This window comes from Stenella coeruleoalba (assembly GCF_951394435.1).
Source record: "Stenella coeruleoalba genome assembly, chromosome: 13".
In the NCBI taxonomy this organism is placed as follows: Eukaryota; Metazoa; Chordata; class Mammalia; order Artiodactyla; family Delphinidae; genus Stenella; species Stenella coeruleoalba.
In genome coordinates, this window is record NC_137159.1 from 67,953,086 (window position 1) to 67,978,497 (window position 25,412).

Genomic DNA, 25,412 nt, shown 5'->3' on the forward strand with positions numbered 1-25,412 from the left:
AGTGCGTTGGCATAAGTTTATGTGAAGAAATATGTGCCTCGCACACAGTAGGAGCTCAAGAAATGTGTTCAGTTGAATTAAAGGCTAAGGAAGAGGCTCTGTGTCAGAGACTACAGCTCTCAATGCTTTAAATGGTGGGAACTGCAGGGAAGGGAAATACATTCATCTGAGTGTCTTGAGGGTGAGTTTGAACTTGTCCAGTAGGCTGGTCACGCCGAGGGGACAGGCAGGCTGTTATATTCCCTGTGGGGCGTCACTACTTCCTAGTCACAGGCTAGGTTAGGCCACAAGACTCATGAGCAGGTGGTGACTATAGAGACGGTTTCAGGACGTACACTGGACAGTACACAGCTGATTCACAATGAAGTGAAACTCCTAGTGGTCACCCAGTGCCTGTAACCTGGGCATTTTTCATAGCAGTGCTTGAATAGCTCATTTTAGCCAAATGGGTAAAATAAATCACATCAGGGACTTAGAAAGGAATCAATAGCTTAAAATAAATGAACTGTTCTAATTGATACTACTGGTGACAGTGGCACAGAATTAGCTTGGTGGACTCCTATTTTCAAATACTATGAATTTTCCCCTCTGCAAGGAAGGAGCAGCTTGACTTCAAGATAGCCAGCTTCAATGGACAGGCGATGAGCCCTGTGCCCTCTGGCTCTTTATGGCCACTCTTCTGTTTACAAAATGCTACTCCTTTCCTCACTGGGAAAACCTTAAGTCATCTACCAGGCCCAGCATGTTATTCTTAGTTATCCCAACTATGTTAGGGACAGGGCCGTGAAGTAATATAAAATGATGTAAGTACTTATGAAGTTATAAAGTTCACAGGAGGTAGCACTCAGTAAATTGCATGTATGCACTGACCAGAAGGGAAAAATTGGAAGCACGCACGTGTGCATTCATTTATTCATGCTACCAAATAGCGACTGGTAATAACAATTACTTACATCAGCTCTATATATCCCATCCCAAGCCCCATAGATCAGTAGGAGAGGTTCATCACCTGTGGGCTCTGAATGGTGTGAGGGTGGGGCACCCGGGCTGCCAGGGGCTGGGACCTGTTGATGGAAGCAGTATCTTATTTTGAAATTATCACTTCTCCTTAGCTAGGTGTAGCTGTGGGTTGGTTTGAGAGAGACACTAGAAAAGGGGACTACAAAGAAGATTTTTGAAAACAACTCTGAAGATAAAACAGTTATTTTATAAGAGAGTCTTAGTGAAAAGTTGTCTTAACGGAAGGCATTTTGGTCCACTTGGTTTTTAAGATCGTTTTCAACTCTGGGAATTTCTGATTTGCGGAAGTAGGAATACTCCATAATTAAGATGAGTTCAACAACCATTCATCAGGCCCCTAACATGTGCTGAGTCACTGCGGTTGTAAAGATAAGATGATCTGCTCTTACAAGTACGTATCAGAGGCCTTCATCTCAATTAGAAATTGCCAGCATGATCTCCAGAAGAGTGAACGACCTCACCAGTACAACGATCATCAAGGGTAATAATGACGTGACCCTGTGCTAAGTCTTTTTCCCACCCTGACAGCCACAAGTATGATTAAAATGTCCAATCATAGATCAAGCGCAGTAATGAAATGTGTTTTTTGTTTTTGTCCAGTTAGTTGTTGCCATTTTTCTAAAGACACTTTTCAGGGGGACTCAGAGGCGCAGGCCCAATGTTAGCCCATGAGGGCTGCCACCCAGTTGGCCAATGCTAATGTTTTGGTCCCAGGCCCACTTGGTTAGATCAAGGAGGCATAAATCTATCCATCTGCTTATCCAAACAGCTTCTGTCACCAGAGTATCTAAGATCTCAAGGTCTTGAGATTTCTTGTGCTTACATATTCAAGTGCCAATAAACAAGATAATCTTCAGGGTCAAGGAATAAAGAAGAGATTCACATTTTATTTGGCTTTCAGATGTTCAGATATGCTCTGATGGATTGGTTGGTTATCACTGTCATGATGGGAACATAATCTAGACAAGACTGCAAAATCTTTACACATCATCCTTTCAGAATGATAAGATTAAAAGAGGATGGATATCACTGTATGGAATCACTGGATTCACTGTAAAGAGTACGGCTATTAAAACATTCAAATTCCCCCCTTCCTCTCTCTATACATACATACATCTTTGAGGTTTTGCTGTTGGAGGGCCTACATATGAAGCTAACAATTTGTTTCTGCTACTGAAGTTCTGCTAGTAAACTAACCAATACGAAGGGGCTGTCACTAAGTACGGGGGGGAAAAAGTCTAAAGACTAAGTGTGTGTGTGTAAGACTTTTTTTTAAAAAGACTTTTACCTTATTTATTTATTTTTTGGCTGCGTTGGGTCTTTGTTGCTACGTGCGGGCCTTCTCTAGTTGAGGTGTGTGGGCTTCTCATTGCGGTGGCTTCTCTTGTTTTGAAGCACAGGCTCTAGGCACGTGGGCTTCAGTAGCTGTGGCACACAGCCTCACGGGCTCTAGAGCGCAGGCTCAGTAGTTGTGGCACACGGGCTTAGTTGGTCTGTGGCATGTGGGATCTTCCTGGACCAGGACTCAAACCCATGTCCCCTGCATTGGCAGGGGGATTCTTTTTTTTTTCTTTCTTTTTTTTTTTTTTTTGCGATACGCGGGCCTCTCATTGTTGTGGCTTCTCCTGTTGCGGAGCACAGGCTCCAGACACGCAGGATCAGCGGCCATGGCTCACGGGCCCAGCCGCTCCACGGCATGTGGGATCTTCCCAGACCGGGGCACGAACCCATGTCCCCTGCATCGGCAGGCAGACTCTCAACCACTGCGCCACCAGGGAAGACCTGTAAGACTTTTATCACCTATTCCATTATTCTGCAACTTAGTCAAGAACACCGAAGTTTTGGTGAGAAGATTTTTAACTTACTTGCCTGTCATTTGACTAGATTTGAGCGTGTAGAGCTAAGACAGGCATGAAGGGCGGGCTGACACTTAAACTTGTTCTACTAATACTCAGCAAAAGGAGACAAAGTGACTACAAAGATTTGCACACTGCGACATCTTCAAACTTCGCTTTCCATCCTGGCAGGCACATAAGAGGCATTCAACAATCATCTAATAGATGAGTGAACAAGTGAACGAATCAATGAACAAATGAGTCACCCTCCAGGACCAAGCATAAGAACCTATCGCATCGTTGCAGAAACACTCCTGGGTTGAGGTTGTGAGTCATGTGGGCCACCACACGGCTCTCCCGTGACCTCCCATGATCACGTGCACAGAGCCATCACTCAGAGGTTGGCTCACCTGGAGGAAAAGTTTCAGCCCTTAGGAAGCCCCTCTTTGGGAAGGTCTCTGCCTAGAATGTTCCATGAGCCTCATTTTCATGGCCCAGCACCAGTCATCTTGGAAACACAGAGAAGTAGTGAAAATGGCACGTTTGTAAGATGGCTTTCCAGTGTTTGAGTGCACTCTGCATATGGCTCTGACCGGGAGCTTGGACTGGTTATTTTTGCTTCCTGCTTAAAGGTAGTTTTATGTTTCAGAGAATAAGTTCACCTCATCGAGGCTTCCCAGCGGGGACAATGACATCAGCTCACTCACCTGACACTGGGCCCTTTGCAGAGCATGGCCTGGCACACAGTTAATGCTCAATAAATGCTTTCGATAATGTTATCATATTTTAGTTAAAGAATAATCAAACACAGGCATGAACTTACAAGTATACATACAGAGCTGTATGGCCTTGAAAACTTCTCAGGTGTATCTCAGATTGTGTAGAAAGCCCTGTCATCTTAAGGCTGCTCTTACATTGATGGTTTTAGACCTCAGATGACTTTAAAAATCACTTGACTCAAGCCGTGTACCTGATGTGGGAATCGTGTCAGAGGGATCCTTGTCAGGACACCTGATTTCCGTTCCATCTCTCACCTAAAATGAGACACATGGAGAAATAAGAAGAAATGGATCTTGCAACCTAAGAAACTGGGTGAGAAGTGGGCCTCTATTTTGGAAGATATCACTTAGTACAGAAACCTAATCATCATGTAGGATTTCTCCCTCTCCTTCAACACTCACATCTGAGCGTCCACAACACCCTTTCCAGATGTTCCCAAGCCGGCCCCCCTTCCCTAGTCCCTCAGCCTCAGGCTAAGTTCAGGCCTTGTCCCTTCTTCCTGGAACATGGCCCTGTTCACCATCATCACTGCTGCCGGCCTGTGGGCTTCCTCCCCAGCCTTCTGAATCCATTCAGAGGACTCTTTCTCTCTCAATATAAAAATCACTCCCTTGCCCAAATTCTCAGTGAAAGCAGGAATTTTCATCCATTTTGCTTCTTGTATGTCCAGAGCCTAGAAGGCTGCACAGTAGATGCTCAATAAACACTTGTTGGTTGAATAAGCATATTTCCACTCTGTGCTAACATCAGCATAAAGTCCACCCTCCTCAGCACGGGGTAGGAAGCCCCCAACATTCCAGACCTGACTCTCTGTCCCTCCACATCTTCGTCCGAACACCTACGTCTGCTCTTTCTTTCCCTTTCCCTCCCTCTGTTTCCCTCACTCCCACCCACCTGGCTTGACTTTTGTCATCCTCAGGCTGAGGTCATGGGTACTCTTGGGGAAGGCTTCTCAACTCTCTCCTGCCTGTCATTTGTTCTTCCGCTGTGTTCCCAGAATACCCCGTGGAAACCTTACGGCACTTTTTACATTGTGCTATCACTGCTGGTTGACTCCACTAGACTGAGCTCCTTGGGACAAGCAACGTATTTGTGTTTGTATCTCCTACGCCTGGTCCCCGTCCACCCACCCACCTGCCCACCCATTTGGTTATTCGGCTAATAGTGACTAGGTACCTGCTCTGAGTCACTGCCCCCATGGAGCGTGCATCCTAATGGTACACAGCTGGTATTCAGTAAACGTATCCTGAAGATATGCATTGCTCCCTCTACTATAAAACTCATGGCATGTCAGATACTGTTATATGTGCCTTATACTTAATAACTTATTACAATTTAATAGCTCTATTAGGTAGCACTATGACCTATCACCATTTCCCAGATTTGAAAAACTAAGGCACAGAGAGGTTAAGTCCCCCTGACACAGAGCCAGTAAGTGCAAGAGTCTGGATTTGAACCCCGAGCCAGCGCTCTCAAATTGCGGCACCACGGTGCCTCTCAGATGTATCCTTACTGCTGTGATATTAGTTAGAAAGCACGGGACAAGCTGATACATCAAGTCTTTTACACCGTATCTCTTGGGCTTTGTGGTGCAGGCCCAGGCCATCAGCTTTGCCTACACCCCTGGGAGTAAACCGCACCCTCTTTTATCCAATAGGGAGGCAGGGGCGGTGCTGGGACCACCACCAAATTTGTCTCAACCCATATTGGTCCCCAGTCCTCTGAGAAGGAGACAACCTTCAAGTGTTTCTTGCATTCTCAGAGGAGTGTGGAGTGCCCTATCTAATCTTGACAGGAAGTATCAGAAAGAGACTCATGAGATAAGTCATAAGCAAGACATGTGTGAGGCAGGCCCCTAAGGTGTGGCCGACAGCTGAGGCCTTCCGGTCTCCATGCTGACAGCTTTCAGACTTCACCCCATTTCCCTGCCTTTTCTGGACTTTCTCTTCAGATTAAGGGCTCAGATGAGTTTTAAAAGACTTGTCAGAGATTTGGGGAGGGCCTGAAATTCTTGTCTCGCATCAAAATAGACGGGGAACAGGTAGTGCTGAGCCCCCCAACACACCCCGTGAAGCCATGGGATGCTGGTTGCTGAGGCCGTTTTAAAGACGGAACTGGAGGGCAGCCCTGCTTCAAGCACCAAGGGGACAGCCACACATGTGCTCCTTCACTCTTCTCCAACCTACCCATGGGGTCCAGGACACAAAGAACTGCCCTGGAAGCTTCAAAAGACTCAGCAAGGTACGGCCCCTGGTTCATTTGCATGTTTGTCAATCACAGAAAATCCTCTCCGTACCTCAAACTTCGCCTGGGATTTCTGCAACCTGGGCGGATAGTTGCTGTTCCTGTAGGTGAACAGATAGGGATTCTCCTGCAGAGAAAGGCAATGCGTTGTAACCACGATCCAGAAATCCGTATCCTGTAATCATCAACTTTTATCACCCAGCAATGCCTTTGGCCAATCTGAAACATTCATACCATCCTTTAAAGGATGAGAGAAACATTCTCTGGCTTTTCTTCTCTGGAGTGCTCATTAGTTCCCTGAGGGAGTTCATTAACATTTTGAAATTTCCCATTTGCAGCAGTCAGCATCTTTTGCTCTCTACCCGAGGTCCATGCCAACAGGCAAAGTAGGTATATTTCCATGAAAAGAGAACCTAATCTTAAGTTTCCTGAGAGCCAAGGCAAAGAGGAAAAGGGAGTGAATTATACAGTTCTTACCGCCTGGTAACAAAAACGTACCAATTCATCAATAAAGCCAAAAATCTGAGTAGCATTAAGTGATAAAAAAGATTTCTGTTCATTTACATTCAGCTATTTTTTCATTAATTTATTCAGCAACGTTAATTCTACACCTACTATATATTAGGCACATATTTAAGATACCCATCTTAGCATTTGGGGCCATGTGAGCTGTGCCTTTGTTCCTATGCCCTCTACAAGCACGGAAGGGGCCTCAGTTCTGTTAAAACAGCTCTCCTGGCCCACAGGTATAAACCTTAGGTGTGCCCAGGCCCAGAAGAACAGACCCGAGACTCTAACGGGCTAATGTCTCAACCAGGTAAGACCCACTTCGCAGCAAAGCCCCCTGCTTTGTGACCCCGCCTTTCTCCCCAGCTCAGCAGGAGGTGCCGCCCCCGGCCCCCCGCACCCCCGAGTCCTCGCCTACCTGAGAGGGACATTTCACTGGCCGCCTCTCTTTGGCACTGAATGGCTCATCTTTCTGTCCTGCTGGCTCCATCTAGGAAAGAAGGTGATGTTCAGAACAGAAAAGTCTTACACGGGTGGCAGCATCCTAGGGTACTACCACTGAGAAAGGCTCATTAGCTCAGTGTTTCTCCGAGTGTGACCCTGGGCGGGTAGCATCAGCGTCACCTGGGAACACGTTAGAAGTGGCAAATTCCCAGCCCGCAACTCTGGGGTGGGGTCCAGCTCCCTGTGCTTTCTCAAGCCCTCCAGGGATTCTGATGCGCGCTCAAGTTGAGGGCCCACTGCGGGAGAGGAACCACTGATTCCCAGCCCACCCCTCCTGCTACAGGGGAAAGTGAACACCAGGGAGGCTGAGCTGACACAAGGACATGGATGTCCAGATTCAACCAAATCGCTCTCACGGGGTCACCGGCTACCTGATCACCAGGAGCCGGTTATTAGCTTGATGTCGCATCCCCCTCCTTGCTGCCCTGCTGCTGGCCGGCTCCCTGATTAAATTTCCCTCAGGGAGGAGAGTAGGAATGGGAAGGAAGGGCAAATAAATGGCTCTCGCGTAAACCAGCAGGGAATGAATGAAACCCTCTGTCACCCGGCAAGCCCCATGTCTTTACCTGGGACACAGAGGTACAGTGACATGGGACATAGCACGGCGCCACGCTAACAACTAGAGTGTCTAGCCATTCAGGAACAGTGATAGTGCTACCGGTGGCTGATAGAGGCAGCTACTTCAATGATAACTGAAGCCTGTCTAACAACATAGACGAAAAGTGTATGGTGTACCCGCCAGAGAAAGCAGCAGAGGATCGGCTCAGGTAAAAACATCGGAGGGGAGACAGAAAAATGAAGGCAGTTGGAGAATTCAACAGAGCAAGGATTTTAAGTTCCTTCTGTTATTTTTAAATGTTCATTAGACATTTGTAAACACTTAACAGAAAAATACAGCGGCTTTGAGAGATCACAGATTTTCTCTTGCACGCACCGTCTTCTACTGTTTGGGGACCTCGTGTTTGCTGTCAGCCCTGCTGCCCAGAGGAGCTGGGCTCCTAGGTCACCCGGTCCCTCCTCTCCCCTCTGCTCCCCTCCCACAGACCTTGACGGGGGACAAAAGTGCAGGAGGCTACAGGGTGGAGCCCCCCTATCTGGCTCAGTCACGGGCTCTGCCATCTTCCGGAGCCCTTTAGATTCCTCAGCAATATCTTGCCCCGGCATCTGTGCCCAGCAAACAAGAAGCAGGGGAAGAACTTTATCTTCTCAGGTAAACTTCCTTCACCCAAACGGACAGGGTCAGATAAGAGGGTGTAATTAACCTTCTGTAAAACGAGTGGCAACCTTTTGCTCAGGGGCTGGAGGAGGAACTGCACTCCCCATCTCCTTTCAGTTTTATTCTGATGGTGGACACTCCTAAGTATGGGATTCCAACCCAGAACTCTCAGGGCCGCTCTGAAAGGGAGTGTTCAGTGGGCCTGAGTCGGTGGCCCAATGTCGAAGTGGCCTGACTTCTCTTCTCCAATCTTTCAAGAATTTAATCAATAATAGAATCTGGAAGGAAATGTTGAGAAAGCCACGTTGTGATAATTTTAGTCGAATGGATAAAACAGAACCTAATTTTTTAAGGACTCCAAAGGAAAATTCATAGGTTTTCCCAATAAATCCATTTGCACTAAGAACCTTGTCCTAAATGTCTCTTTATCAGTCACCTACGTCCTTCCTACTGCCATTAATCCCCTTTACACACGCTCTGACCCTCCATCCTCAGGATGGAAAATGACTCGGCTAGATCAAATGACCCTTTGCGTGTCCCTCCATCCACCGCCCTGCACCGCACGTGCCCGCACGCACCCTGGGGACGCTGGTCCTGTTCTCTTACTCCACCCTTCAGCCCTTTAATTGCTCGCATCTCTTCTGCACAGCCTCCCTGCCCCCGAGATGAACTGGAGCGCGGCAGGGGTGGCGGGATGACCTTAGACGTGCTCTCAAGAGTTCCGCTTGACTGTGAGCCCTTCTCACCTCGCCCTGCGCCTCTGGCGCTAGCGCAGGGCTGGGAATAAGGTGGGGGGCCGTGACTGCTAGACCTGGCAATTGAGTCCACACAGGTGGGTCTCATCAACACTACTGTTACATAAGAATCATCAGAAGTTATTGAGGAGGCAGGAAGGGCCCAGGGAATGAATTACATCCCAAACACAAAACCCTCCTCTGCTCCGTGCCAGGAGCTCCGCTTCCGTCTGGGTGGCCCATGCAGCCAGGTGTGTTTCCGAAGCAGGGCCGCTCACGATGACTGCGTGCGTGTGTGTGGGGTTTTCCTTCACTGGCCCTCAGAGCTTACGCGCACCTCGGGACTTGGCCCGGGGAGCAGACACTGTGTGGCCCTGCACAGTCGCCACCATCGCTGTGTCCTAGGTCGAGGCCAAGCAGAGAAGCGGTAGAAGCTGGGCCCCTCTGGTCACAGCGATTCTGCTGGTCCCTCTCTGCTCCCCATGTAAGAAGGTGGCCCTCACTCGGGGCTCTTGTGTGTCTGCAAATGTGGGCATGACGGATGTAGCTGTCTTTTACCTCTATAGTCGCAGTTAAGCCCAACACCACAGAGGCACACAGAGGTGGAGGCAGGGAGGCTCCTGGACTCCCCATGTCCCTGGGAGGACACAGGAGGGAACCCAAGGGTGAACTGCTCCTATATTTCCCAAGGTCCTCTGAGGCTGGCAAATAGAGAAAACGGGGCCCAGAAAGACCACGTGACTCACCTCAAGAAACAACCAAATGCACAGCTGGACTCAGAACCCAGGTTTTCTGGCTCCTCACCCAGTGCCCTTTCCCCTAACCTGTTACCTTCGTAATTTCTCATAAATTAACCTGCAGGAGCTGTCCGTGCGCTCGGGAGCCGTGGGATGGTCTGGCGTTTTGCCCGAGAGGAAGCCAGGGGACACGCTTCCCTCCTTGTTGGCTCGGCTACAGGGACCTCGAGGCCTCTCCCTGGGAAAGGACTGCTGGTTCGTTGGGCAGGTAACTGCCCACCTAGGAAAGCTGCCTCCTCCCCAAAGCCCCTGGGACACCTACTGGGTTCCAGACCTTTGGCCTTGAGCGTGAGACCTTCTGCTCCCCTCTGGGCACCTGCCCATCCTCGCCCTCGAGCGGGTTTCAGGGCGCTGTGCGCGCCGTGCGCCTGTCTGATTGCACAGGGCACTTCATTCATTCGTGGGGCCTCCTTATCCCGTTCCTCTCCCACCACCCCTTGCTAGTGCATTTTATTCTGTTCACACAGCTCCTCTCTCCTGGGAATGCCAGCCCCACCTCCTCTGACATACTTCCCCCCAACCCATGCCGACAAAGCCAATTCCAGTCCCACCCTCGGGGGGCCGTCCTGGCCTCTTGCCCATATCCCTTTTGGGTGCTCTGTCCAGGGCATGACCCTGTTCCTGCTGTGCCCTTCCAGCTATTCGCTGGGCCATTTGGTGTGTCTCCTGTATCTTCCCTGGACCCAGCATAGGGTAGGCACACTCTAGGCTTTCTTTCATTGCTTGGGAGAAAGGTAACAGAGGAGGAGAGAGGTTTGGCCGAGCTGAAAGAATCAGCCCTCCTCCCCCAGAGAGAGGGTGGAGGGAGATGAACAGCAAAGTGGTTTTCTGGGGCCTGACCGCTCAGGGGTCAGGCCCACCAACAAGGGTCCTCGTTCAAAGAAATCAAATGGCTTCTCCGAAGGCTAGTGTGACTCCGTCAGTCCGGGCTGCCTGGGCTGGCCCCTGCCCTCCCTGCTGTCTCACTGGCCACTGCGCACCCAACTACAGCTGCTCACAGGACTCAGCACAGCACCTCAGTCTGAGGAGATGGAGAGAAATTTTTCTAATGCAAGGAAGAAGAAAACCAGGTTGCCGTCCCTGGAATTCTAGGACAGTTTGGATGGGAAAAAAATAAATGGCAAAATCAGGTCTCTGTCTGGTGCTCTGGAGAGGTTCAAAGTTTAATGGAACATTCCATCCACTGACTAATCCCAGACAGCCCCGGGGGACCTTCAGAGTCTGGGGGAAGCCTGTCACAGTCAGAGTAAGAAGGGCCACCCAGGGTGAACACTCGCTGTGGGCCGGGAGGGAGCTGTACACTCTCCTCGTGTTGGCTCGGGGGTTTTGCAGAAAGGGAGCTGAGACCCTGAGTTCACACAGCTCGTGAGAGCTTTGAACCCAGGTCTTCATCACTCCACACTCACCCCAGGCACCACCCTGGGCATTGGAAACTTAAGTGTAAAATGAGGGAGAGCTGGGCCAGGTTGCTACGTGAGCCTTCTCCCTAGTGCCCCACTCCAAGTGAGGTCTCCCAGACAGATGCCAAGGAAACGTTCCTGCATCCGGAAAGAGCAGGACTGAGGCTGCCCAGGGAGCTGTGCTCACTGTCAGGGCTGCAGCCCAGCTTCCAGGAAGAGGAGGTGAAACTCCCAGGTGGTCCCAGATGGGCTGTCACTGGATGTGGGAGGGACCCCTGATGGCCCAGAATCATCATCTTGGGGTCCTGCTGGTGTCCCTCAACCCCTCCATCAGAGCGGTGAGCAGACGGGGCACGACGGCAGAGGCCCTGCTTCTCCTTCCATAGACTAAACCCCAGGCTGGCAGGGCGGCGCCCCGGGACCCCCAGCCACTCACCATGCTGTTCCAGAGAGTCAAGGCGAGGACGGTGGGATCCTGGAGTGGTCGCTCCCCCTGAAAGAGAACCAAATGAGAGGTCCCGTGTGCCCCCGGGGCTGGGACAGCCCTGCCGCGCACTCTGAAGCTCTCCCGGCAGAGGTGGGGGTCCTGATGCACTCAGATTCTATCTCTCAGTCCCTCCCCATCAATAATGGCAGGGACTTACAGGCTAGGAGGTGAGGGCCTGTAGGGGCGCGTCTCACGTCTGGCTGCTCCTCCGCATTGTGGGGTTGTACACACTGAACTCAACAGCAGAAGGAGGTGACAGGGAAGTGATTCAGGTATGGTCTGAGTAGGAGGGGGGGACGGGAACTAATATTCCTCCTCCTACTAAACCACTATTTAAACATCACTGAAGTCCCGGAGGGACACAATGACTCCAATGGCAGGAGCCAGGAGCCTGGAGGGACGGGCTGTCCCAGATGTACAGTGCTGAAGCCCCACAGGTGTAGAGACCTTGCTGAGCTGAGCACGTGTGCACCCACCACAGCGCTTGTGGTCTGCAGGACCCCCAGGGGGAAGGGGCGTTTGCCCAGTGACCTGGGTGAGGAAACAACTCAAAGTGCCCTCCCTTGCAGGGATAGATGTGGAGGAGCCTTCAGGGGGAGGAGTGCAGTGTGGGGCCTGGAAATTCCATCCTGAATAGTCACCATAGCTGAGAGACACTGCGGGCTTCCAAGAGCCAGGCGCTGCTCTAAGTTCCTCACATGTATTTAATCACCCTGACAACCACTCTAGCAGGCGGAATGTTAATAATGGCCCTGATTTCACAGATGAGGAAACAAGACACAGAGAGTTCAAACAACTTGCCCAAGGTCACACAGCCGGCCCATTCCAAAGCCAGAGCCGTCTGGCTGGAGCCCATGCTCTTTACCTCTGGGCGGCTCTGCCTCTCGGAACCTTCCTCACGGGGCTATCCAACCCCACGGGGAAGTTGTCCAAAAAGTATAAGAGAACACTGCAGCATTTCCCCCTGAGACTACACATCCTGGGCTCAGTGAAGCTCAACTGTGTTGGGGCATCTGCAGAGGAGAGGGCAGGGGAGGGAGAGGGAGAGGGTGTGGGCCAGGCCCTCACTCACCGAGGGTGGTGGCAGGGTTCCCTCGTAGAAGAAAGGCTGGAAAACCACTGCGAAGGACGTCTGCTCGTTGTACTTGCTGGAGGCCAGGAGCTGTTCCCAGGTTTCCTGAAGAAAGGAGTACCAGCGAGGCTCAGCCTGCCCCATCCTCACACCAGGGAGTTCCCAGCAGCCCCCCGGTCAGAATCACCCACCCATGCTATTCTGAATCACATGCTATTGGGAAGCTCCCTCTCATCTCACACTTCAGGGCCCTTTGATTAACTAAACCAGGTTTTCATTTTCCTCTGACGTCCAGCATCAGGTAAGACCTGAGAACTGTTCTCTGGGAGCTCGAGAAGTATACGCCAGCCCAGTATGTAGCTAGGGTCCCCACTCTCTCTTCAAGGGCTGAGTTCTGTACAGGGATGTGCTATTAACCACTCAAAAAATGTCATTTCCAAAGCAAGAGAAATGACATACAGCTTCACATGGAAAACTTCTTATACAAAACTGCCTCTTAAATAAAAATCATCACGTTAACGCATGTCAGTGGGAACCGTGCTTTGCACGGTTTGCTGGTGGGGAGGGAGGCTTCCGCTGAGCCACGCACACTGTCTTGGGGTCTCTCCAGTAAACTAGATGCACATCTTCAGGAGCCAGACCGTAGTCCAGGCTGCAGTCTGTGCAAGCCTAGTCCAGGCAAACCCGTCCACCAGCCACAGACGCAGTGGCAGAAGGGGGATGATGACCAAAAGCATCTCGGAACGACCTGCAAAATCCTTCAGCATCTTTTACCGTAGGTACCACCACCACCCTCCACTTGCATCCACTCTCCCCGCAACCAGTACGGCAGTTCCCACTTTACGTGCTGGAAGATCAAGTCAGCACCTGGAAGCGACGCAAGAGTAGCTGCTGTCGTTCGCTCCTGACTCAGTTCTGACTTCAGCTGGTGGGGTCCTACGTCAGCAAACGTGCACCCTAATTGTTCCCACCATCCCTGTTCTCATGACCACCTGCCCCTGTGAGCCAACAGGCAGTGTCCCAGAGTGCACTCACCTGATAGGCCCACTGGGTCGCAACCCTGGACAGCCGCGAGGTCTCCCCTGAGCACCTGCAGGGCTCGGCTGTGGGACTGCAGGTTAAAACAAGCAGGAAGTGAGCATGGATGCCGTGTGGGGCCGTTTAGACTCCCTCTTGGAGGAAGGTGGGGCTGGGGGCACTGGGAGTTGCTTTGGGAGCCGGGGGAAGGGGAAGCTGGAAGTCTTAGATGGCCCAGGAGAAGGAAGGAAGGAAGTACACATTGGGGAGAAAAAAGGGTACGTTATGGAGCTTCCCTGGTGGCGCAGTGGTTGAGAGTCCGCCTGCCGATGCAGGGGACACGGGTTTGTGCCCCGGTCCGGGAAGATCCCACATGCCGCGGAGCAGCTGGGCCCGTGAGCCATGGCCGCTGAGCCTGCGCGTCCGGAGCCTGTGCTCCGCAACGGCAGAGGCCACAACAGTGAGAGGCCCGCGTACCGCAAAAAAAAAAAAAAAAAAAGGGCATGTTATGGAGACGCTGCCTCTCACTTCATCTCCTGATGCACCGCTTCCCTCACTGCTCCTCCCCCAGAAACCCACCTCCTGTTCTCCCCTCCCCTACTCTGAGCCACCGTTCCTTCAGCTTTCTTCCTCTTCAAACCCCCCTATCCTCTCTGCACTGTCCTCTCCTTTCCGTTGCCACCACCTACAACGCCCCTGATCTGACTTTATCCAGCCAGAAATCTCAGGATCTGGGCTCAGAAAGTTTAAATTATCTGAAAAATCTCAGAAATACATGGGAATCAAGTTGTGTGAAAATAAAATACAATTAGACTAAATTGTCTTTCCAATTTCTGGAAATAATACTTCTTGGCTAATAGCTGTTTTGCCCAAGCTGGTTTTTAAACTCTCAAGTCACCCTGGTGGGGCTGGGGCACCTGTCACTACGTCAACCAGGCTGCATATTTCATCCTTTAACTCAGTCCCCAAAACAATGCGGCAGAGGGCCCCTTCCGCAGCCTGACTCTGCCCCCGCTGGCTGTGGAATCTCACACACGTCGCTTTGTCTCTCTCCCACTCCACGCCTTGGATCAGCTGATGCACGTGAAGTGCCCCACGCGGTGCCTGGCGCGTGGCATCAGTCGACAAATGCTGGTCCCTTTTCACTTCCCTTTTTACCTCAGCGGAGTCCCCTGATGCCAGTGCGAGCCCCTCAGAACCCCGGAGAGATCCACCAGGTTCACAAACGCTTTGGGGACCTAGGGGGATACGAGGGGCAAGATGAGCATTTGCAAAGTCGCTGCCGCTGCCCTGCGGCCTCCCTGGAACCCCTGGTTTGAGCCTAGTTTGGGGTCTGGTTGAGCACGATGGGACTCTCCTTGGTTAAACAGGCAGGCCCTCTGGGACGTGGTTGGCTGGGGTCAGTTCAAAGCTGTCAGCTCTGTCGGCTGTGCCATCCAGAAATGGGTCATTCACCGCCCCTCACGGTGGGCAGGGCACTTCCCCAACACAGGGCAGCAGGACCCAGTGGTAATGGGACTGGGGACCCTCTTCCTCCCTAGGGAAAGGCGGGGAAGGTGAGAACCCAGAGCTCCCCTGGGATTTCCAGGACCTGCAGTGCTCACACTAATCACTTAGGGAAGCCTTGAGAGTTCTCAAGGTCCCTGCAGGCTCCAGGCCATCACTGCCCCAGACACAGTCAGAAACGGGCCTCAGGAAGGAGCGGGTCACAGAGACCCCAGGGGGGAACAGGGCTGTATCCTCCCTCCTCCTCAGGGGGCGCTCTTAGTAATATCCTTTGCAAGAGTGAAGAGGTCTATCTGTGACCCGTGTTTTCATCAAAAGCACTCCAGAGCCTTCCCTTTCCCTGGGGCCTTGGTCTCCCTCCTGGGAGTCCATTTTCCCATCCTGGTGGAGGCCATTCGAAAGAAACCAGAACCTGTCCCCCCATCCCACGGAAGGGCAGCTTCTCCTGGCTGCTGCAGGTGCCCGTGAGGGAGCTCCGGGCGCGTGGTCCCACCAAGCTGAGGGACCTGCCAACCTCACCTCCTGATGCAGGCAGTCCAGCATTCTCGTCAGCTGGTCCATGCTGCTCATCACGTGTCTTTGCTGTGGAAGGAGAAATGTTCTGAGTGTGGGTGGGGACGGGGGACACGGGGCAGAGAGGCCCAGGCTCACGCTGGCCTGTCCCTTCCCCTCCCCAACCCCCCATCCCCCCTCGACAGAGATGATAGTAACAAAAGCGCCATCTAGACCCCAGTTTCCCACACACAAGTGTAGAGTTCCCAGAGCTTCCTGGGATTTTTGTCCATTCTCTGACTTCCCCAACACATCACCCACCAGGAAAAAAGTAAACTCTCCCAAATGAGAAGTTCTGTGTCAGGGAAGGGCAAACCCAAGGCCAAGGCAATTCTAAAGCTCACATGAGGGACATGAGACCAGATTTATTCCCAAAGACTGATGGAATCACTTTGACCTGAAGAAAATCAGGTCCAAAGGGGGAACGCTTGGATTTAAGGACCCAGATGAACCTCAAAACTTCCACATGGCACTCTTATCAGACCTTTCCCTGCCACATCTGCCCTAAGAAAAGGGCTCCTGTCACTGAGTATTTAAAGACACCTTCTTCCCACCCAATTCCTTGCAGGTAATGAAAATAAACAAATGAGAGCACTTCAAAAAACGACCCGGGTTTACCTTTTCAGTGTAAAAACAAAACAAAACAAACAAAAATAAACTTTGCAACAAGACAGATTCCTAAGCTGCTTGCAAACCTGCTGTCCCCTGAGGCGACTTGGCTCAGACAGGAAGACAAAGCAGGCCTAGCAGCCGTTCTGTTTCCTGGGGGGGACACAGGTGGTGACTCTGGAGACAGCTGCCCATCAGTTGGGCTGGGACCGCGTGGAGGGTGGCCTCCCGCTCCTGTGTCCCCACTTTGGTGCCAGGCTGTCCTCTGGAAGCCAGTCCAGCCCAATCTGCTGCCGTAGCCAGCAACAAAGCCTCCTGTCTCATTTTTTCTCTCCCTGAGCATGACGTTAAGCACCACACTTTCCCTTCTTAGGAGTCATAGGAACTTCGGTCCAGAAAGGTCCTCACTGCCTGTATCATATGCAGGGCATCCCTCTTTCCTCGGGGAATCCCTGTATGCGTCTCCTCAGACTGCAAACCCTGATTTAGAAACCTCTTAGTCAAGGTGCTGATTCACTGCTACAGAGTGAATCAGGGCCCACCTAGGCTTTCCAGGTATTGAATGGTTGTCCTTGGGGCACCAACTGTCCCTGATCCTTAGTGGAAGACATGATGCTCCTATAAAATGTCCCCTGCCTAGAAGGTCACACGTGATAAACTCCTCCATAACTCGAAGTCAGGAAAAAGCTTATTTCTTCAAAGGAACTTACACATTTCCATATTTTGCCCCCAGAATCAGAAGAATGCTCTGTTATCAAACATGTGCCTGCAACCAGACTTAACTTTTTCTACCAAGTTATTTATCTGGGATTTATTCCAAGAAGTAAGATTATTCAGTCAAAAGACACAAACACTTTTAGGTTTCTTGAGTCATACTGCCAGCGTGTCCTCCAAAATGTTGACACCTGTTTCTAAAGGCATCTGCAAGGAATGAATGGGCATATTTTTGAAACCAAGTGTCATCCATTAGATACCTTAAACTACAACTTGCTTAATAAATAATGAACTGTAACCTGCCTTCACTGATCAAGTTCCCTTAATTGTTTTTATAAAAACTTGCATGTTCTCCAAGCATTCCATGGCCTAAATAAGATGTTTGCCCTAGTTGTGTTTCAGGAACTTGGAGTCGGCTGTTCACTGGCTCAAGCTCCAACTGGACAAGACTGGTTGAGGCCTCCAACTGGGCATGTGTTGAGTGTCCCATCAGTGACCTTCTGATGTCAGAGGGCCCAGAACTCCACCTTTGGAACATGCTAACGCTACCATTTTCTGAACATGCATCCCATGAAGAAGCATGTGTCCCCTTGAAGAAGCATGTAGCTTAGCTGCACCTGCTCAGAACGATTACCTCACCTTTTTCTTCTCTCCAATCACCTATCCCCCACATTCCCCATGCCTCGGACTGCCCTGCTTCTTTATCCCATAAATATCCCGAGGCGGATTTGAGATTTGTTCTCGCATCTCCTCACTTGGCTGCCTGGTGAATAAATCCTTTCTTTCTGCAAACCTCAGTGTCCCAGCATTTGGCCTGTCATGCATGGGGCAGAGAAACTTGATTCAGTAACAGATTTTTGCAGTGTTAGGCTTTTTGTTTTTCTTTTCCTTTATTTTTTCTCTTCTTGGAATTTTGTTCTCACTCCATATAACTAGACTTTAACTGGAGAGCAGTAAGCAAGAGTCCAGACCCTAAAAGCATCCCTGTGTCACTGCTATGAGCCAGGTTACTAGTTAGCTCTGAAGCACCTGCCTTTGAATTGCTGCATCCACCATAGCAGCCCTGAAGAAGCACCATCACTGCCTAATGAATGGTTCCTGGTCTTATCTCTTATGGCTTTGGTCTTAAGAAATCCCTAAAGAACACATGTGGACACAAGCCCTTGTCTATTCCCCATGAAAGGAGCCCAAAGGTCTCTTAGGGGAGGAAAATTCCAGGTCCTAAGTAGGGCAGGACCGGAGTTTAACATTTCTTCTTAACAATAAAATACCTTTTTCTCACATGAACTATTTCAGGAAACCTGCCATATGTATGCCACAGTTAAAGGCAGAGCACCTGCTCTGTGAGGTCGGGTGGAAGCCTGGAGCCCACAGTCTCAGAGCACCTCCTGCAGCCCCTGGGACTCTTCAGAGCAACCCCTGAGGGAAAGGCCATGCCTGGGATGTGCTTTGGGGATGCAGAAGTGCTGTGTAAGAGCTTCTCAGATGGGGGATCCTGGTTAGCTGTGGCCAGAAGCGCCACCAGGGAGACTAGGAGGTGAGGGCTGGGTCTGGGCTGCAGAAGCAAGAGTGCAAGAGTGAAGGGAGGAACCAGCCAGCCCAGGCCAAGGAGGTCGAGAGCCAGAACCATGAGCCACAATGTCCTTTGGGGGAAATGGAAGTGCAGGTGGGATTTATTCTAGGCTCCAAAGCCTCGGTGGTCTTTGGGCCAAAGGAAAATCAAGACGGAAGGAAAAACGCAATACAGTGGGAATACGAGTGGATGATAGTAAACATCGCTTCAGTGAGTTCAGTTTACAGAGATTAAGTCACTGGTATGTAGCCATTTAGAAATCAGGAGTGGAGCATGGCTACTTTTGTCATATGTTTACAACCAATTAAAAGTGTGAGGTTCTAAGTGTGAATAAACTTAATCCACATGTATCAACATGACTAGATCCTAAGGGAATTTCACATGCTGACAAAAGATCATTGGCTTTGATAACAACAAGTGTTGGAAAGGTTGTAGGTAATGGGTGCACTCAGACACTGGTGAGACTATGTGATATTGTCATTTGTAATACGAGGTATATATTTGGTTTTTGTCCCCTTTTGCGGCACAGAGCTCATAAACCATTGGAATTTCCTAAGTGATGAGAGCATAAAAGTATATTTTGCTGTGTTAATGAGGTGACTTTGGGACTACACCTAAGGATGGGGGCTGGTTGCCAGGAGAACCAACCCTGGGATCAGAGAGTTGGAATTTTCAGTCCCCCTGCCCACGACCGCCACCCAGCCTGGGGCTGGAAGTTGAATCAGTTGCCATTGGCCAATGATTTAGTCAATCCTGACTATGTAACGAAGCTCCAAAAAAGTGCAAAAGGATGGGTTCAGAGAGCTCCCCTGTTGGTGACCACCTGCAGGTGCTGGGAGAGCAGCCCACCTGGAGAGAGCATGGAAGCTTCTCGCTCTTTCCCCATACCTTGCACTATGCATTTCTTCCATCTGGCTGTTCCTGAATTATATCCTTTTATAATCAACCAAGAACCTAGTAAGTAAAATGTCTCCCTGGGTTCTGTGAGCCACTCTAGAAAATTAATTGAACTCAAGGAGGGGCTTGTTGGAACCTCCAATCTATAGCCAGTTGGGCAGAAGCTCAGGTGACCACCTGGACTTGGGATTGGCCTCTGAAATGGGGGCTGGGGACAGTCTTGCAGGACTGAGCTCCTAACCTGTGGGATCTGATACTGTCTCCAGGCAGATCGTGTCAGAATTGAGCTGAATTGTAGGACACCCAGCCGGTGTCTGAGAATTGCTTGGTGGCGTGGAAAAGCCCCTTATATGTGGGGATTGGTCCCAGGATATTAGAATATAAAGGTGTTCAGCTCCTTTGGAGGGCAATTAGGCAGCCCTTTAAGACTTAAAGTGTATGTATCTGATGACCAGCAATTCTATGTTTACGAATCTACTCAAGGCACTTTCTTCAAACTGCTTTGATCATGACCCACAGTGTGATATGTTTCACATCACAACCCGGTACACACATATCTATATATAAATGAAGCAAAAATCATCACGAACCAACACTTACCTTACTACATGCAATGAACTCTAATATTTTATAGTTGATCCTAGTCTATTTCTTTTTTTATAATTTTTGGTTGTAATCTTTTAAACTGATTTTTGACCCACTAATGTACTTCAATCTATAATCTGAAATATAATAAATTACACTGTAATTGAATACAATGAAATATAATCACTGTATTTAGAAAACCACCATGTTCAAGTAAATGAACAAGATTGTTTATATTAGTGGAAAACTAGAAACACCTAAATGGCCATCAATACAGAAATAGTGAAATAAAATGTAGTAAATGTACACGTGGGATACTATTTAGCAAGTAACAGGAATAAACTCAATCCATATGTATCAACATGACTGGATCTCAAAAACACTTGATTAGTGAAAAAAACTGTTCAGTGGTACATACGATATAATACTATTTATGTTAAATCTCTCTCTTCTATACACACACATAAAGGAATACTAGGATTTACAAATATGCAAAAAGTTTGGAAATAAAAAGAGAGAGAGGATTGGAGGTGGTGGCTAAAGGGTATTTTCGCTTTAACTATAATGTTTCATTTTTTAAAAGAAGAAAGCATCTGTGCATTGCTTGTGTAACTAAAATTTAATAAAAATAAATAATGCATAAATGGACACGCACACAGGAATACATCATGCATGTATTCAAGAATGCATGTAATGTACTGAAGGAATAAATACACGAAAGAATGCACGAATTCACATAGGAATGCTCGAACACAAGATAAAATACATGGAAGCAATCATGAATGAGTGTAAGTATCAATGAATACATTCAAATATTAAAAAATCAAACAAATGCTAGCATGAACAAACTCATCATAAGTACAATAACGTGTGCCTGCAAGTAAGAAGAGAGAATGAATTGATGCACGAATAGGTAACTTACGGATGGATGCATGAATGCATGGATGCATGGTTGCGTGGATATACAGAGGAATGCAGCCATGCCTAAATGCTTGTTTGAGCATTTCAATGCATGAATGTGTAAATTCACGAGTAAATGTTGGTGTGCAAAATGGCCAAAGTGCAGGGGGTGGTGCAGAGAATAAACAGGGCTTGGAAATTTCCCTTGGTATGGGAGAAAACAGAGGTGAAGTAGAATAAGCTTCAAGATCTATACGCCACAAACCCAGGAGATCTGCAGGAATATTGTTTAACAAGAGCTGATTAGGGAAGGTGGGCTTCTGTCAGCATTCTCCCAGCGCCTAACATCACTAAAGGGAGGGGATTTTGGTGGTGGAGCAGGGGTCATGGGGCATTTGGAGGAAGGCAAGAGTACGTATTTGGGAGAGGGGCACAGAAAAGAAGAGGACAGCATCTCAAGAAACTTCACCCTTGCCTGTGCCATGGCCTGGTGGAGGCCCTGGAAGGCTGCTGAAAGGACAGTGGGCAGGTGTTTGAACTGCCGTAAGTGGCAGGGCCAGCTGGGTGGCAATGAGGCTTCAGGCTCCAGAAGGGTCACCTGTATGCCATTTACGTCACCATGGCCTAGGCCTCTAAGCCACCCTCTCACTTTCAGTTGATCCTAACCTGGACACTTGTCAATAAAGACTTAAGTCATAGTCAGTCACCCACCTAAATATCTTAAAAGTCACATGTTTCATATCTCATTCCTGGCAACGCCAAAGAGCCTGGAAGATACAGTCTACCTAATAAACAACTAGACAACTTCCCACTAAAACTAGGGTTCACGGTGAGCTAGAGTTCAAGAGGTGTTATCAAAAGTACTGCTTTATTTCCTAAGTTCAGCATTCAAATGAAATCAGAGTTAAAAGAGGCAAAATGATTTTTGAACTAGGAAGCGGATTTTCCTCAGGTGCAGAATGACCATTGACTCAGCTTATCTATACCATGGTTTCCTTTTCCTGAATGGTAAGGATGGTAAGTTAAAAATACCTCTCCCTCAATATGTTTCCTTGAGCCCTCAGATATCTGTCTGTCTCTCTACCCGCCTGCCTGCCTTAACTCTGAAACAGGTGCTATCAGGCCCAGCCTTCCAGATGTAATCAGGCAGGTTTAGTTCCTTCTGCACCCACCCCAGCATCTGCAATCCCTCTGCCTCCCAGCCTGTGGTTTACCTGTTGGGCGGAGGGACACAGGTGACACTGGCTAGTGTTACTGAAGAACACGGTGATGAGCTTCCAGTCATTCTGAAAGTCAAGTTGCTGGAAGAGAGGACAATAGCATCAAAAAGAGACGGTGGGGAAACCTGAAGCCAAGAGAACTGCTTTCTTTGCGTGTCTTTCCATTTCATACACCACCCCCATAAAACCATATGTATGGATTTTTTCCCCCAAAAGGAGGTGTATATGGTGGGAATTTAAAGTGGTATAAACTGCTCTACGAGGCAGTTTGGCAAAACTTATCAAAACCTTTTTTTTTTTTTTTAAAGGGCTTACCATTCGATCCAAGCCTTGTTCATAAGAGTCAAAAATTGGAAACAATGTAAATGCCTAAAACAGAGGACTGCTGTGTAAGTTGTGGAATGCTCATAAGACAAAACACCATGTAGTTGTTAAAACGATGCTGGAAAACGTAATTATTGTCATGGGAAATAGGATACCGAGAAAAGCAGATTATAAAAAGTCTCTACATCTAGTAACGTCCCTATTTTATAAAAACAGATAAACGTGCTTGGAAAAAATGTGGAAGGGAGTGTACACCAAGCTGGGAACAGTGATTCTCTCTGGGCATCATGTTTAAGGATGATTTTAATATTCTTCTGTTTGTGTTTTCTGATCTTTCTCTAATGAACACGGGTTACGTGGAACAAAAAATAAACTTCTGTTTTTTAAGAGGCAGCATGGTGTACTTGAGGGGCGTTGGATAAGAATGAGGCACTTTAGATTTTAGCTTTTAACCTGCTGAGTGAACTCGGACGGGTCACAAGACTTTTTGGGACTTCAGTTTCCTCATCTGTAAAATGACAGGATTGGATTCAAGACCTCCTAGCCATTTTCCAGAATGTTACGACCATTCCAGAAATTCAGGAAGTCTCTTGGGAGGAGGAAACCAACGTTTTACAGCATCACTCCTGTAATTGTCCCTGTCCTTGTATAACCTGGAATGACCTGGCTTGAACACCTGAACTCTTTAATGAATGCGTGACTGGCCTTCAAAGTGGTTTCCCTTGGTTCCAGGGGTCCAGGCTGAGACCCTGGTTAGAGCCAGCTTGGTAGCAAGGCTTGCCTTGATTTGATACTTGTTCATAAGGAGAGCACAAAAGATTAGAGCTGGCTAATTACAAGTCTATATGTGAGTTTCTGAGTAAAGAGTGTCTGAACTGCTAGAAGAGTGGAGACCAGGGCCCCAGCATGTATGTTACAGAAACCTCCACCCAAGAACTAAAATGGGTATCGTAATTAATAACGACAGCAGTGGCCACTTCGGTGACCATGACAGCTGCAGGCTTGCACTGAGCACTGCCTCTGTGTGTGCCATGCACATCCAACACCTCATTGAATCCACCCTAAGCCCTGTGCTGCAGGTCATTTTATTACTCGCATTTCTTAAGTGGGAAAACTGAGGCTAAGAGAGGTTAAGCGCCTTACCCAACGTCACACAGCTAATAGGTGGAAATTCAGGATTCCCACTCAAACTGGTCTCCCTCTGGAACCCAAGCTGTCAACCATCTTGCTGAGCAGGAAGTTACTTAGCCCACCTGCTGACTTTCGGCAGGACCACATTGGGAACATGAGAAGTGGCCCTGGATTTTGCTGGCCTCCAGAGAATCACCAGGGGAAAGGCAGTCTTGGAGGGCCCAGGCCACACTGGTTGCCTAGTTCAGGGCATGATAACCCGGGGGCGTCAGCTGCCTGATTGCCTCTCAGCAAACACAGATGGCCCCCAGCAGAGCTGGATGGATTCTTACCTGGTTCTCTCTCATGTTCCTCACCAGCTCTTTTGCCTGAATCCACAAGTCTCTGCACAGAGGGAGGGAAGCAGAGAGAAAACTCAGTTAAATACCACTTTGTTGAGGGCCGGAAGCTTGCCCCTTGCCTCAGCCCACAGGCCAGTCTCTGAGTTGGAAGCTGCACTACACCACTCCTGGGCTCTGGAGGGCAGACATTGACCTGATTTTTTAAGCTAGGCCCATTAAACAGACTAAAATCAGCGCAGGAGATAAGCTCCGGCTTTAACACAGATCTCTAGTTTTAAGCCTCTGACTCTTCCAGCCCGCCACCCCAAATCCTCCCATCTAGAAACCCAGGACTGACGGGAGTGCACAACCCTGCAAAGTGTCAGAAAAAGAGCTTACTCGGCACCATTATGGGGTACCACTCCCTTCCCAGGGCTGCAGATGGGCCTCAGGACAGATGGATTGAAGTGTCTGATGATATCTGAAAGGACTAAAGAGAGAGCTGGTTTGAGGCTGTGGTCTCGGCATGCGGAGGTCACCTGTAAAGAGTGACCCCCTTTGGGGTGAGGTACCAGGGTCATTGCCCCTGTTCCGAAGCATGACCTGCCTTGGGCTGTGAGGTCAACCTCGTAGCAGGGCCCTAGAAGTAAAGGGAGCTGAAAAAAGAGAGCATTGGTCAGGTGCTAGGCCAGGCCAAGCGCTAAGCACTTAGGTGTGTGTGAAGGAATCCTGAGGCTGGGGGAAGCCAAGCTAGCTCCCCGAGGTCTCAGGGCTGCCTGAGGCGGCTGGGATCTGAGCCTGAGCTCTCGGCTACCAAAGCTCTTCACTGTCCTGTGCTACTGACTCGTTCGGGAAAGTGTACTGGGACAGGGACCCGGGCAGGCTGCCTTCCCGCCACCCTCCCTCCTCCTGAGAGCGACAGCAGGGTGGGAGATCTCCGGGGAACACGCAGAAAACTCGTCCCAGAGCTGACAGCCAGAGGACCGCTAAAAATAGTGCTGTCAGGAGCAGCTAGGCTGCGTCTTGCTCCCCAGAGAGGAGAGGGCAGAGTGGGGAGGGTGTCACGGCAGGGAGGTTGCACTGCCCCGCGCCAGTCCCCCTTGCTTTTTGCCCCCGTCCGCGAGTGCCTGGGGCTCTGTGGGACGGGAATCCAGGAGGCGGCTTTAGAGGGGCCGCCTTTGAAGGGAGCTGACACTGTGCAGGCAGCAGATGGGGACCCTCCCACCACCTGGGCCATCAGTACCCTCTCACCTGTCAATCAGATCCTGGAGGGCTGCATAGCAGGCCTCAGCCTCTCCTGCTGGATGGTGAGGGCTGAAGGCAGGACGGGTCCCTTATTTATCCCAAGCCTTGCAGGGAGCCTCGTAATTCCAGCCCTTGGTGAAATTCACTGGCTGAACTGACAGGATACCGGCTACCTCACGCGTCCTCACGCTCTGCTCGGTGTCAGCTCAGTAGAGCATCTGCA

At 49.6% G+C, this 25,412-nt stretch overlaps 1 protein-coding gene across 1 annotated transcript in view; it reads right to left on the reverse strand.

Annotated features, from left to right (window-relative positions):
* PLB1 (phospholipase B1) overlaps positions 1-25,412 on the reverse strand; it is a 170,180-nt gene that overhangs the window by 69,973 nt on the left and 74,795 nt on the right. Inside the window, exons 8-18 of the mRNA XM_079940335.1 lie at positions 24,344-24,434; positions 23,957-24,008; positions 22,164-22,250; positions 15,639-15,701; positions 14,772-14,851; positions 13,632-13,707; positions 12,597-12,701; positions 11,474-11,530; positions 6,805-6,876; positions 5,932-6,006; positions 3,826-3,889 (exon numbers count right to left, since the gene is read on the reverse strand). Coding sequence (XP_079796461.1) covers positions 3,826-3,889; positions 5,932-6,006; positions 6,805-6,876; positions 11,474-11,530; positions 12,597-12,701; positions 13,632-13,707; positions 14,772-14,851; positions 15,639-15,701; positions 22,164-22,250; positions 23,957-24,008; positions 24,344-24,434 — 822 coding nt within the window. The remainder of the gene's footprint in view (positions 1-3,825; positions 3,890-5,931; positions 6,007-6,804; positions 6,877-11,473; positions 11,531-12,596; positions 12,702-13,631; positions 13,708-14,771; positions 14,852-15,638; positions 15,702-22,163; positions 22,251-23,956; positions 24,009-24,343; positions 24,435-25,412) is intronic.